The sequence below is a fragment of the Equus quagga genome, chromosome 11 (genome assembly GCF_021613505.1).
Source record: "Equus quagga isolate Etosha38 chromosome 11, UCLA_HA_Equagga_1.0, whole genome shotgun sequence".
NCBI lineage: Eukaryota > Metazoa > Chordata > Mammalia > Perissodactyla > Equidae > Equus > Equus quagga.
In genome coordinates this window covers 67,148,954-67,161,749 of record NC_060277.1, presented here as the reverse complement: position 1 = coordinate 67,161,749, position 12,796 = coordinate 67,148,954, and the positions used below count along the sequence as shown (strand labels likewise).

The window sequence follows — 12,796 nt, the reverse complement described above, 5'->3', positions numbered from 1 at the left end:
ACTCAAGGATGGCCGCCAGGTTTCTAACTTGGACAGTTGGGTGGCTGGGGCCTTTCACTAAACCAAGAGGTCTGTGTGCCCCTAGGAGGTTGTACGCTTCCCCTGCCCCCCCAGTGAGAAGCCACTTTCTGCTTCTTGGTCTTGGCTTGCCTTGGTGCAGGTCCCTGAGGGTTACTGGGGACGGAAAATGACTTATCGACATATACATTAGAAGAGGTTTGAGATTACCAAGGAGGGTCAGAGTCCCAAGTAAGAGTAGGTAGAGCCGTCGAGGGGCTGAGGGAAGCTGGAGGAAAAGAAATTATCTGAGTCCGTTTCTCCCTTCCCCGTTTAATGACCCAATTATGAGCGTCTGACTCAGTGGTTTCAAACAAGTAATTTTATTTACCGTTTCGTGTTCCTCCAACCGGCCTACTCCCCGGCCTTGAGTATTTTCGTATTCCTTTCAGAGGCGTGTTGGGGGACGGGTGGACTGCTACCTCTCCGCCCTCATCTCCGCCGGCGGGCCCCCCGCCTAAGCTTCTTTTCTCCTCGGCGCCTTCGGGCGGGGACGGGAGGAGCGGCGGGAGTTGGGGCTGGGGGTGCGGGCCTGGGCGCAGGGCGAGCCCCGTTCCCCTGCGGGGGCTTGTAGACCAGGTGGAAGATAAAGGCGTTGCAGTACCTGAGGGGGCGTGGCCGTCAAGGGCGGGGCCAAGAGGCCGGGATTCCCAAGGGGCGGGGTTTGTGGGCCCCAAGTTCCAGGAAATGAGGCTAGATTTAGGGGCTGGCCAGGCAGAGGGAAGCGGGGTCTTTTAGGGGTAGGAGGTGGGAGAGGAGTTGGAGAGATTTTGTGAGCTGGATCTAAAGAGGGGTGTGGTGGGGTTGTCGAGACCCGCTAGTGGGGCGGTGAGTAGTGGAGGCAGAGAAGGCGGGTTGTAGGGCTGGGGCGAGGAGGGTCTCAGAAGAGCAGAGACGAGGGTCGAGGTGGGCCTTTTAGGATGCACAGCCGGAGTAAGAAGTTAAAGGTCAGGAAGGAAATAAGGAGGGTCTCTGGCCCTTACCAAGGCATGCAATTGTCACCCGCTCTGAGGCGAAACGGGGAGCGGAAGGGGTTGGGCTGTGGAGGGCTGGTGCCCCCTCCTGTGGCCACCGCCATGGTCTGGTCGTCCATCACACAGCCGTACTCGCTGCTCTCGGTGAAGAAGGCCGGCACTCGGAGGGACTGGGGGTGGGGCGGGGCCTCAGACAAACTTCAAGAGGCTCCTTCCCCTCAGGTACCTCCCGAGCCACGGGGATCCAAGACTGGGTTGAACACTGAGGACCCAGACGGACAGGGATGAGGGAGAAGCACCAGACAGACACAGAGAGGGGCAAGAGGACCCGTGGGCGCACCCCATGTCTGTGGAGCAGATGATGGCACGGAGAGACTTTCAGAAAAAGAGGAGGGGCTGAGCAGGAGGTGAAAAGTTCCTTTTTGCCTCATCCCTCACCTGTAACCGGGGCAGTGAGCTCAGCCAAGTGTCCTTGAGACCAAAGCCAGAGTTAAATCCTGCAGACCAAGGGAGAGCAGGGAGAAGCTGGTTCCTATGGTCTTCTTCTCTCCCACCTTCCCCACACTCATACTCCAGGCTCTTACCGATAACCAGGTCAGGCTTAGGCCCCTGGAGCAGGTGGTAGGGCCGGGCAGACACCTTGATCTGCAGGTCCCTGTGGCCCCCCTTCTCTTTAGTCCCAGAGTTGAGCCGTGCTGATACCCCAGGACTAGAACGGGCAGATACTTCGGGGCCATTCTGGGGAGCCAGGAGTGGGATGGAGAAACCACTGGAAGTTAGGGTACTGGCAGATGCATTAGGTAAGAGAGGGAAGAGGGATGGGGAGAGAAGCAGCGGAGGGCCCAATCAGGATGACAGCAGGATGAGAGCCCCCCTCAGCCCTCACCCTCTGCAGGGTAAAATGCTGCTGGTCACTCTCAGGGGGCAGGCCGTCACCCACAAACTGCATCTCCAGGGCCACGTGGGGGAGCAAGACCAAGAGCTCCTGAAGGACAGAGAAGACAGATCTGGGTCCCACCCTGCGTCCACCCCCACACCCAAATGCCCAACCATCAGGCCTGGAGGGACTTACCCAAAACACCATGACAAGGTCAAACTCCTTCCCGGCCTCCACCACATGGATTTTCAGTGACTGTTTGTTCTGGATGTTGAGCTCAGGGACTGGGTGAGAAGCTAGCCATTTAAGAATACTGTCCTCCTCCCTCTTGTCCCCTACCAGCTCCCCCTCCTCCCTGCACTCCTCCCCCTGCCTTGGTTCTCCTTACAGGACTGGGGCACCAGGTGGGTGATGACGTAGTACACAGTCAGTGGGTAGGTGAGAAGCACAGCCACGGGGGAGTCCAAGCTGAGGCCCCGCCATGTGTAGTAATCCTGCCAAGAACCTGGGGAGAGTGGGTTACTGGGGACCTGACCCCAGGCCTGGACCCCAACCCCTTCCGTCCAATAGCCCCCTTTTTCTCAGCCACCCAGACTGCTGGCCCTCCAGTCCCTGTCCCTACCCCTAGCTCTCTCAGGGCCCCTCCAGCTCACCAAAGAGGCCTCTGGGTGGATCTGGGGGCAAAGGAGGCATCAGGGCAGGCCCATCCCCCTGGAGAAGCTGGTAGGGATCTCCTGAGAGGATGAAAAGAAGAGGAGCCTGGTGTCAGGGAGACCCCGCCTGGCTCATCTGTCTCTTCCTTCTAAAGGATGTGTATTCCCTGAGGGAGAGCCTGGAGCTGCAGCAAGAGGAAATGGGGGGTTCCCTATGGAGGGGGCTTCTGGACAGGGTGGGTGGGGGTGACTTCTTTGAGGATCGGGGAAAGGCCTGAAATGGCCCTGGTGGTGTGACTGTGGAGGGGTTCTCTGGGACCTGGACACTTTTTTCTCTCCCATCCTTCCCTCTAAGCTGAGGGGCCCACGCCTGAAGAGAGGCCCCACGCACCACCGAGAAGAAGGTTGAGGCATGGCGTGCTGCCCCAGGGGTGCCTCGGTGTGCCAGGGCCGGGAATCAGCATGCTGAGCTGGGTCCAGTAGCCACCAGTGAGGCCCCGCGAGGCCAGGAAGGCCTCCTTGTTGAAGGTTTCACTGGTCACCTCTGGAGGGGGGGAGGGGAGGGATTGAGGGCCTGGTGGCTAGGAGCTCAGACTGTAGCTCTCCTCAGCCTCTCCCAGGGACCCTGGGTCTGAGTCTGGTTCTGGTCATGGAGCCAACTAACATTTCTGAGTGTTTACAATGTAGCAGTCATCAAACCCACAGAATCCTTATAGCAGTTCCCTGGGTCTTAACATTTGTTACTATTCCTATTTTACAGATGAGGAAACTGAGGCTCTGAGAAGTAGTTTGATTAAGGTCACCTGTTTGTGGTGGAGCTGGGAAGTGAGTGTTTGAATCCCTACTCCCAAATCCCTTAAGCTCTCAGGGACCCAGGCCTCAGTCCTCAGCTCCAGAGACCCTGTCTTCAGCCCTAGGGGTCTAACCCCCAGCCCCCAATACCCCACATCCAGCCCTTAATCCAGGAATCTAGACTCCAGCCCCAGGCACTTAGACTTCAGCCCCAGGACTCTGTTCCCAGGCACCCAGTCCCCAGTCCCAAACACCTGGTCTCAGTTTCCCCCACCATCCTGACCTCTTTTTGGTACCTGCGGTGTAGGTAAAAGGCAGGGTTGCCAGTTCTTCAGCTCGCTCCATGAAGGCTGCAAGCCTTGGGCACCAAAATCGGTGGCTCACATCATCTGGGCATCGCTGCCAGTCGGCCCGGAGACAAGCCTCTCCACAGTATAAGACAGCACTGCACTGGGGGCTGGGATCACAGGGATGGTGGGCACCCAGTGTTAACCTCTGGAGGTCCTCTGTCCACTGTCCATCTGCCCTGCAGCTGCCCATAGGTCACGCAGTCTGTTTTTCCTTATACTCTGCCTGTAACAGCTTATTATTTTTTTTCATCTTCTTATTTCCCAGTCCCTCTCTTTGTCTGTCTGCTGGGCCCCCCACCGGCCTGTTTTCTCTCTATTTGCCTAACTATTAGGGTCTTCCTCCCTCTCACTCCATCTTTGCAGGCTGCTCACCAGGGTGTCAGCTTCACTTCAAAGCTGTGCCTGTGACAAACATGGCAGGTTCGGGCCCGAAGGGAGGCAAAGGTGAAGCCTGGCTGGGGACCCCATGTCCGCATTGGGGTCTTGGCTAACTTCACTCCCAGCCTTGGGACCAGACTCTCCAGCTCTCTGAATGGGGGTAGAGACAGCATCAGGCTGGAGGGTTCAAGAGTCCAGACCCCCCGGCCTCCTCCCCCTCAGATACCGGATTTCTGTACCTGTGCAGCTGAGCGTCTCCCACGGTAAGCTGTCGGGGCTTTCGGGGGTCTCCAGAGCCCATGGGGCAGGTCATGCTGTGGCAGAGGAGAGCATAGGCCCGAGGAGCCAGGTTCTCTGTCCCTGAGACCCTGCCGGCACTCCCCTGGGCTCCACCCATTAGCAGGTCAATGCCCAAGATGGTGCCATATTCATCCGTCACCAGTAAAAGGCAGGAAAGGTGCAGGGGGGCAGCCTCTGGGGAGGAAGGGAAAAGTCAGGGGTGTGGGTACCAAATTCAAATACCTACAGGGGTGAGGCAAGTAAACTAAGTGAGTAAAGGGGATTAGGTAGAGAGGGTGTGCCTCATCTCAAGGGGACAGCTGCTACATAGTACCAGCATTTGCTGCCATGTAGAAATGTGGGCCTGCTGTCAGAACTTTATGTTTTTCTTGAGAAGGTATAAATCCAGGCATCTGGAATTTTTTTCTTTCAATGTTTAAATGTTGGCTCAAACTAAAAAACAAAAATCACTGAATGAAAGGTCAATGAAAACAGCTTTTCAGGCCTGTTGGCCTGAAGGCCACCTGTTTGAGACTCCTAGCTGGGTTCTGAATAGTAGAGGAGGGCGTCAGAAGGGGAGGATGCCTGGGGGGGGGGGGGGGGCAGGGCAGGGCCGGCCCCTGGTTCTTACCACTTCTCCGTCCCTTCCTCCTCTCAGGCCCCGTTTCGTCCTCTGCCCTGTCCTCTCGGCAGCCATCCTCGCCACCTCCTGCCTCCTGCTCAGCCTCCTCTGGCTCCCCTGGAGGGTTTGCTTCCTGGGGGGTCTCGCTGCTGACAGGGGCTGGCTCCCCACCCTCCTCTGGTTCTACCTTCTCCACGCCTGCACCCTCCTCCTCAACATTCTCTTCCTCTTCCTCGTTCTCCTCCTCCTCTTCCTCCCCTTCCTCCAGGCTGACAAAGCTGACATAGGGGCTTAGGTCTCGAAGGTGGAGTGGGGGCTCATCTCCTAGGAGCCGGGCAGCCCCCAGACCTGGTCCAGGGCCTGGCTCTGCCCCTTGCCCCAGGCTGATGCCCACACTATGGTTGGGCAAGACGTGGAGCACCCAAAGGGCAGGGTCCTGGGGCAGCCTTCTGATCTGAGTCTCCAGCTGTTGCCAGCGGCCATCAACGCTGGCCCCTGCAGCCCCACGTTCTGCCACAAACTTGCGGAACCAGCCAAAGAGGAGGGCAGCAAAATCAAGGAACTCATCCCGGTATCCAGACACAAACTCCATGTCTTCAGGGGCACAGGGCCTGGGCCCAGATTAAGCAGAGGAAGGGATATATGGTGAGGGAGAGGGTAGCGGTTAGAGTTTGGAGCTGGGTCACAAGATTGGGAAGGGTGTGAGTTTAAGGGTCACAGGGTGGAGCCAACGGATGAGTGGTATGAGCGGAGAATAGGGTTTTCAGGGCTGAGGATGGGAGTTCGGGATGAGAATCGGGACTAGACTTGAAAGCGGGAGATTAGGGTTAAAGATGAGTAGTCAGCAGTCAGATAGTATTTGGGCTCAAAATTTGAGGCTCGAACCCTCAAAAGTAGGATTTGACTTGGGGATAGAGATGAGGGAGGGTTAATCCTCTGGAGAAGGGTTTAGTGAGGAGGGAAGAATTTGGGATCAGTCTCCCGGGTGTAGGAGGAGGGAATAGGAGCCGAGGCATCCCTTTGGCTTGGATCGGTTTGGCCGTGCGCCCCAGTAGACCTAGTCCCTTCTGGCCGCTCCACTACTCCGGTACCTGCAGCCGCCACCACTTTTCGAAGGTAAATACCTCGGGGCGGGGCGGTCGTGACGTCAGGGCTGCCCGCGCCCACGGCCCGCCCCTCGGTGGCCACGCCCCGGTGGTGAATCAAGAGTGAGCTGAGCGCCTGGCCAGCGCGCGAACTTTCTCGCGGTCATCACCCCGGCCATGTGACAGGTCCGGTTGCGCCGGGACCCCTACGGGGGAAGTGAAAGCGGCTCGGAGGAGAGGCGAGGTGAAGCGGCTCACCTGCATCCCCAGGTCCGCGGAGTGACCTGGGGCGGGCGCACCGGCATCCCTGAACCCGACTGCAATCGGCCGTCCGGCCACTGGCCGCCTGTCCCGCCTCGCTCCGCAGCCTGACTTTTCTTTCGCTTTCTTTAGACATTCCTGGCCGCCCCGTCGACGAAGGCTCTGGGCCCGACGTGGGCGAAGGGGCTCCGCCTCCGGGGGTTTCCCCGCCGCGGGAGGCGGGCGGACGCCCGGGGTCCCCAGGGCTGGCCGCGCTGTCTGTTCTAGGCGGCGCAGCTTGGGGACGGAGGGCGCCGCCACCTCGCGCCCCCTCTTCGGCCGAGACTCGGTGCCCTTGGCCGCAGTCGGCCCCGGAATCTCCGGCGGAGCGGGGGGTCGAGGCGAAAGCCTGAGAAATCAGCTGGACATCTTGCTCTCGAGCCTGTCTGAGAGTCAGACGGCGAGGCGGCGCCGAGATGAGGCGGCGCCGGGGACCCCTGCCCTTCGAGCTCCTGCTCCTGCTAGCGTTGCTGACTCTGCAAGGTTCGTCAGGGGCGGGCTGGGGCCCAGATCCCCAAATCCCGGGAAGGCAATGAGTGTTTGCGTGTGTGTGTGTCGGGGGGGGGGGGGTTTAGGGCCGCGAGGTTGAGTTAAATAAGTGGGGAGCCAGGTACGCCAGAGTCCCCAAGGCAGCTGGGGCAGAGAAACAGAGGCTCAAGGACGCCGGGGTCCGGGTGGGATTATGGACGTCTTTGAGGGGTGTGATGTGTGGGTGAGCCTGGGAACCAGACCCTGGTCTAGGTGAGAGGCTGCGATGGGGCAGTGGGTTGGAGGCTAAGTAATAGCTGGGGGAGCCCTTTGGCGTGGGAACCTGTGCAGACCTTCGCTGTCTCTCTCAGGGGATGGCAACGAGGGCAGCATCGCTGGAAGTTGTCGCTGTAATACAAGATTTCCGTCCGACTCCCCTCCGACGGTTCACATTATGAAACATTTCCGAAAACAACTGAGAGGCTATGATCGCTGTGGTTCGTACGTCAGGTAATCTTAACCCCCCACACCCCCCACCCCGGGAAGACAGCGCCTCTGGGACCCTCTCTGGTCAAACTTGAACTCCTTCTGGGAGGACCTAGCCCCCTCTCCGGCTTATGATTGCCCTGATTCTCCCAGTTCACCTTCGTTTCCTTGTCCCAGCTATCTGGAATTGCCCAGCCCCAGCAGAAAGGGCTCTATCTTGGTGGTGACGTCACTCCGTCGGTATGAGGAAAGAGCTGGGGAAAGGATGGGGCGGGAGGTGTAGCTGAGAACAGGTCGTTTCCCGACAGGTTTCAGCTACATTCCCGGAGTGTGTGCGGGGGCAGCAAAGACCAGTGGGTTCATGAATTGATAAGCTGCTTCGATCGCAAAGGTGAGCGTTTGGCCCTCGTCTCCAGGCTCGGTCTCTAGGGCTCATCTGCCTCCGCCTTACAATTTTCTTTGCCTCAGCGCTTTCCCCCAGCGCCCCTGACATTCCTAGAACCGTCTGACGCTAAGGCCAAAGGACTTTCACTTAAGTCCCTCTTTACCAAACATCATTCACCACCACTTTCATGAGTTTTTGCCAATTTATCCTAACACCCGTGCTATTATTTACTTAATGTTTTTCTTAAAATCAAGGGCACTATTTTTTTTTTTTTTTGAGGAAGATCAGCCCTGAGCTAACATCTGCTGCCAATCCTCCTCTTTTTGCTGAGAAAGGCTGGCCCTGAGCTAACGTCTGTGCCCATCTTCCTCTACTTTATATGTGGGAGCCTACCACAGCATAGCGTGCCAAGCAGTGCCATGTCCGCACCCGGGATCTGAACCGGTGAACCCGGGGCTGCCAAAGCGGAATGTGCGCACTTAACCGCTGCGCCACCGGGCTGGTCCCTCAAGGGCACTATTTTTGTTTTCCAATATTTTGTTATGGAAAGTTAAAGACATATACAAAAGTTGAAGGAATTGTACGTCAACATCCATATACCCACACCTAGATTCTACAACATTTGATTTTATATTTTTATATTTTACATATTTTATGTAATATGCACATAATGAAAACAAATATATTTTATACTTTACTGAGATTACATTTTAACTATCTTTGCTTTATTGCACCTCCGTCTGACTGTCCATCATGAATCCCCCTTCTTTCTGATGCATTTCTAAGTAAGTTGCAGGCGTGACTATACTTCATCCCCAAACATTTCAGCATGTATATTATTAAGTAGAGTTCAATATTTTATTCTTCCTTTTTTCTTTTGAGGTAAAATTTATATACACTGAAATGAATAAATCTTAAGTGTACACTAGCCACGTTTGAAAAACTTAAGTAGCAACTTGTCCTAAGCAATAACCTCTGTGAAGTCACAAATTTGATGTGCTGGTTGTATTTTTCTCCTAAAATAAACACACAGCTATTAAAATACAAAATATTCTTCCGTGTCCCACCTAAAGTTGTCTTGTGTTGCACCAGTTGTACGCATACTGCCCTTACGGCTGCACAGATCCACATTATTTCATTGGATCCTCCCAGCTACTCTGGCCCTTGGTACTAAAATTATCTCCACTTTACACCTAAAGAAATGAGTTCTAGAGAGGTTAAGAGACAAGGGGTAAGGTCATACAGCTACTTTGTAATAGAGCCAGGGTTCTAACCCAGGTCTACTTACTTCCCAGTTCAGAATGCACGCTGGTCCCAGTGGTTCCATGTTGTGGTTTGCTCACTTCTTGTCCCCCAACTTTCCCCTCCGCCTCTGCCTTCCTCTCCTGCCGTTCAGCTGTTCCCTTGATGTTCTCCTTGACCCACTACCCTTCCCTCTATCTGCTTCTTCACCTTGTCCCCTCATAGCCCTGATTCCTCACTTCTTGCCTCTCCAGAATGTGGACGTGGTAACCTTGGGAGAGTGGCCCACCGGGAGCATTTACCTCCCCCCAGCACTCAGGCTCCTGAACCCACAGAAAGGGCATCTTCAGACGTAGTCACCCCTGCCCAGACATACCTGCCATCTACCCTGCAGCCTATCCAGCAGTCCACCCGTCCAGCAGCAACACCGTCCTTGGACAAAAGCCTCATCCATGCCAATGAAACCACTGCCTCCACTTTGGGCCACAGCCTAGTGTCTGCGCCCGAGGCTGGGGAGAACCAGAAGCAGCTGAAAGAACATGTGGGTTCTGCAATTGGGACATCAGTTACAGTGGCAGTGCCGTCCCTCTTGGCCATCGTCTTCTTCCTCACAGGAGTCCTCCTCTATGTGTTATGTAAGAAGAGGGAGAAGACACTGCGGCCCTCTCCAGGTAAACTGGGCCACTGAACCCTTTCCCCAGGGACCCAGACTCCCTGGCAGGGATCCTACCCCCAGTAGCTCCCAGGTGGCTGGAAACTTACCCTCGGTGGAGAAATATGAAAGCTCTCTGCACTGTGGACCATAAGCTGTGAGAGGAGTCAGCCAGAGACTACGGAATGGGAAGGGAGGGAAGCCACCACTGGCCCAGGGACCCAGTGGTTGGCCTCCAAAGCTGGGCAGTGCTTGGAGTAACAAAGTGGCACCTAGAGTAGGCCGTGAAGGAAAGTGGGAGCCATTCATTTAATTCACAAATCTTTATTGAGTACCTACTGTGACCCAGGTCATATGGTTAATGTTTGGGAGTCTGATTCCCTAGTTCAAGCTATCACCGCCCACCAACTTCCCTTGATCCCAGAGCTTCTCTCTCAATTTCTTTATCTTTTCCAGATTTGCAGGCTCATTATGAACGTGTGGCCCCAGACTGATGCTTGAGCTAAGAATGGAAGCTTGTGACGGTAGAAATTGTGACTTATTCAGCACCATATGCATTCAATACACTCTAAGTCTCTAGCACATGGCAGGCACTCTGTATGTATGTTTAATGTTAATACATTAACACTATGTATGTATCTGTATGTATGTTAATGTTTAATATACTTACTTCCCTCTCTTAGACCTTACCTGTTTGATTTTTTTCCTGTGCTATAATGTGAAATCGTCTTTTACACTGGGTAATATCTTAGACAAGTTTTCTATGTGTTTTTTAACTACTAAAAATTATTTTTATAATTATTGACTCTTCTTTCTGCAGACATTGGCTTCATGCCCTTGCCCCCTGACCATGATTCCTGGCTTCAGCTTCTCTGCTGATGGTCCCCCCCTTGTCCCAACTCTCTCTTCCTACTACACTAGTTGTTCCTCCTACATCCAGCCCTCTCCTGCTTCCTCTCCTGACCCCACAGGGAAGGCCTAGGCTTTCCCACCCTCCCTCAGCAGACGCCATACAGGCTGGTTTTACTTCCTCAATCCTCTGCGTCACCCATATACGCCCCAGTGAGAATCTGAGCTCCTTGTTTTTATTGTTATGTTTTTATTACTAAAATCCTTAGTTCTTGTTTAGTCTTTTTCCAATGAAGAGGAATGTCTTCAGTGGCCCAAGTCTGCAGGAAGCCTGGGGCGGGGACATGAAGCATATGAAGTGGGTTAGGTATCTGAATCTCCATCTCCTGTCTCAGCTTGTCAGTGCTTCTGTCAAGTGCAGAGCAGGAGCACCCTGCTGCAGGAGCCTGGGCATAGTTGTGGGCAGGCTTGGTCTTTTAAGTTTCTCCATTCCCACCTTTTGCCCCTTTGTCCTACTATACTCTAACCGGGAGAGCATGTGTGTGGCAGCCCATGCTCCCATCCTCCGGGTCTCCAGGTCCTGTCCTGGGATGCAGACGGTGGTCTCCCGTGAAGCTCTTGCTCCACGGGCTCCTTGGCTTAGTTTTCCAGCATCTGCTCACAGGTCCGGGCCACGTCACTGAGCTTGAGGCGGGCATAGTCCACTCGTTTCAGGGCCATCTGACAGTCCTTCCTTGAAGAGTAGCTGGAGCCCTCATGGGGCTGCCCTGTGGCCACCTACAGGACAGTGAGATTGATCAATGAAGCACCCCTTCCCTTACCCATCTCCCCAACCAGGCATCCCATCTCTTGTCTCATTTCTTCCCTGAGTGTGAATCCATTACGCCACATGGTAGCTGGATGACCTAGGGCAAATCACTTACCTTCTGTTAACCACATCTGTAAAATGGGGGCGACAATAACTACTTTCTAGAGTTGTAAGATTAGATAAGATAATGCAAAGTGTTTGGCACATTGTAAAACTTTAGTAAATGGTGGCTGCTGTTGCAATGACTTCAAAACCCTCTCAATCCTGTCCCTTTAATCAAGATGTAGCCATCTGGGCTTCATGCCCCTGATGTCAGCAAGTTTCTAAGGGCAAAGTCCTGTGGCTTTGGCATTGTTTACAAGCCCTCTCCCAGGGCTCTTCCATCCAGTGGCTCATAAGATGCAACCCAGTGAAGTAGGCAGGGCTACCTTTAATTCTAAAGGAAGAAACCGGCCCTGGAAGAGAGGGGTCCTGCTAGGGTCATCTGGCCCGGTAGTGCCGGCTTGGGAGGTCTGGTCCTGCCTGGCTCCCAGGGCCAAAGCTCCGCCTGGGACCGCCAAAGGCTAAGGCAGAGGGCTGGGTGGGCGCGTAGCACCTCCGCCACACACACACACCTGGGTGAGGTAGCGGATCTGGGCCGACAGCTCCGCCTCAACGTGTTGCACGGACGCCGTGAAGGCCGCCGCCTGCCGGTCTAGGAGCCGTTCATTGGTTTTTTCCTTGGACAGTTCCAAGATCACTGTACCTGCCGGGGCGGAGAGAGGGCGGGGTTACCCGGAGACGGCCAGTACAGCCCCGCCCCAGGGCCAGCCCCTCCCACCCCACACGCGCCGCGCATGCACCAAGGATCCCTCCCCAACCCCTTCTAGTCTCCGATTGGCGCATGTGCACGCGGCTCGGCCTTACTCTCGCTCCCTGCCCTTTGGTCGTCGTATCCCGAACCTGCATTTTGAAGAATGGCGCCGATTTCCCGTTCGATGTCTTCCAGGGCGCGTAGACGCTCGTTCGCCAGGCTGTAGGTAGCCATTGTCACTCTGGGAATCCTCCACGGGATTTTCTCGTTTTGCGAAACGCTGCGCTTGAGCCCGGAAGTGGCTGTCGTTTTGCGCCTGCGCGGAGAGCGGTCTCTCGCTGACACTACAATTCCCAGGGCGCTCAGCGCAGTCTCGCCTGTCTGGCTTCACCTGGTGAACTACAATTCCCAGGGTGTACTGCGCACGCCTAGGTCTGCGCCGCTGCTAGGGGAACACCTGTGGGAAGAGGCGGTATCAAACATTCCCTAGGTTGAGGCTGTTCAGACCTGTCCACTTTCACGACACAATCTTGTGGTCTATATTTCATTTCTTCTACCAGAGCTTATTGAGCGTCTGCTGGTGCTAGGTGATGATAGTGGGAGCTCTGGGGTGTTCCTCCAGACTGGACAGCCGTGGACCCTCTGTCTGCCTACCCGGCTCCGCCATCTGTCGGGGCCTGGGGAAAGCTTGACTTCGTGAGTGTTATATTATTCGCCCTAGCGCTTCCTGCTCAACAGGAGCCCAA

General features: G+C 55.3%; 3 protein-coding genes across 6 annotated transcripts; 1 reads left to right on the top strand and 2 right to left on the bottom strand.

The window, feature by feature from the left end:
• Positions 1-358: 358 nt before the first annotated feature.
• On the bottom strand, positions 359-5,574 carry ZMYND15 (zinc finger MYND-type containing 15). The gene is made up of 13 exons (XM_046677063.1): positions 4,992-5,574; positions 4,321-4,555; positions 4,076-4,231; positions 3,650-3,810; positions 2,953-3,105; positions 2,562-2,642; positions 2,297-2,413; positions 2,104-2,192; positions 1,918-2,016; positions 1,616-1,769; positions 1,470-1,528; positions 1,041-1,201; positions 359-661 (listed from the first exon to the last, which is right to left on the bottom strand). The coding sequence occupies exons 1-13, from the start codon at positions 5,572-5,574 to the stop codon at positions 490-492; spliced, it is 2,220 nt and encodes a 739-aa protein (XP_046533019.1). The 3' UTR covers positions 359-489.
• A 581-nt stretch (positions 5,575-6,155) lies between these two features.
• On the top strand, positions 6,156-10,284 carry CXCL16 (C-X-C motif chemokine ligand 16). Of its 3 annotated transcripts, none has more exons than XM_046677709.1 (6): positions 6,156-6,311; positions 6,461-6,850; positions 7,207-7,345; positions 7,630-7,712; positions 9,203-9,619; positions 10,057-10,284. In XM_046677709.1, exons 2-6 carry the CDS (start codon positions 6,784-6,786, stop codon positions 10,092-10,094), a joined length of 744 nt encoding a protein of 247 aa, XP_046533665.1. In that variant the 5' UTR covers positions 6,156-6,311; positions 6,461-6,783; the 3' UTR covers positions 10,095-10,284. The 3 variants fall into 3 exon arrangements, with proteins under 3 accessions (XP_046533665.1, XP_046533664.1, XP_046533663.1); XM_046677708.1 differs by having other exon boundaries at positions 6,189-6,337; XM_046677707.1 differs by having other exon boundaries at positions 6,208-6,850.
• A 395-nt stretch (positions 10,285-10,679) lies between these two features.
• MED11 (mediator complex subunit 11) lies at positions 10,680-12,591 on the bottom strand. 2 transcript variants are annotated; one of them, XM_046677710.1, is made up of 3 exons: positions 12,164-12,591; positions 11,872-12,002; positions 10,680-11,226 (listed from the first exon to the last, which is right to left on the bottom strand). In XM_046677710.1, exons 1-3 carry the CDS (start codon positions 12,282-12,284, stop codon positions 11,089-11,091), a joined length of 390 nt encoding a protein of 129 aa, XP_046533666.1. In that variant the 5' UTR covers positions 12,285-12,591; the 3' UTR covers positions 10,680-11,088. The 2 variants fall into 2 exon arrangements, with proteins under 2 accessions (XP_046533666.1, XP_046533667.1); XM_046677711.1 differs by having other exon boundaries at positions 12,200-12,535.
• Between the last annotated feature and the right edge of the window lie 205 nt (positions 12,592-12,796).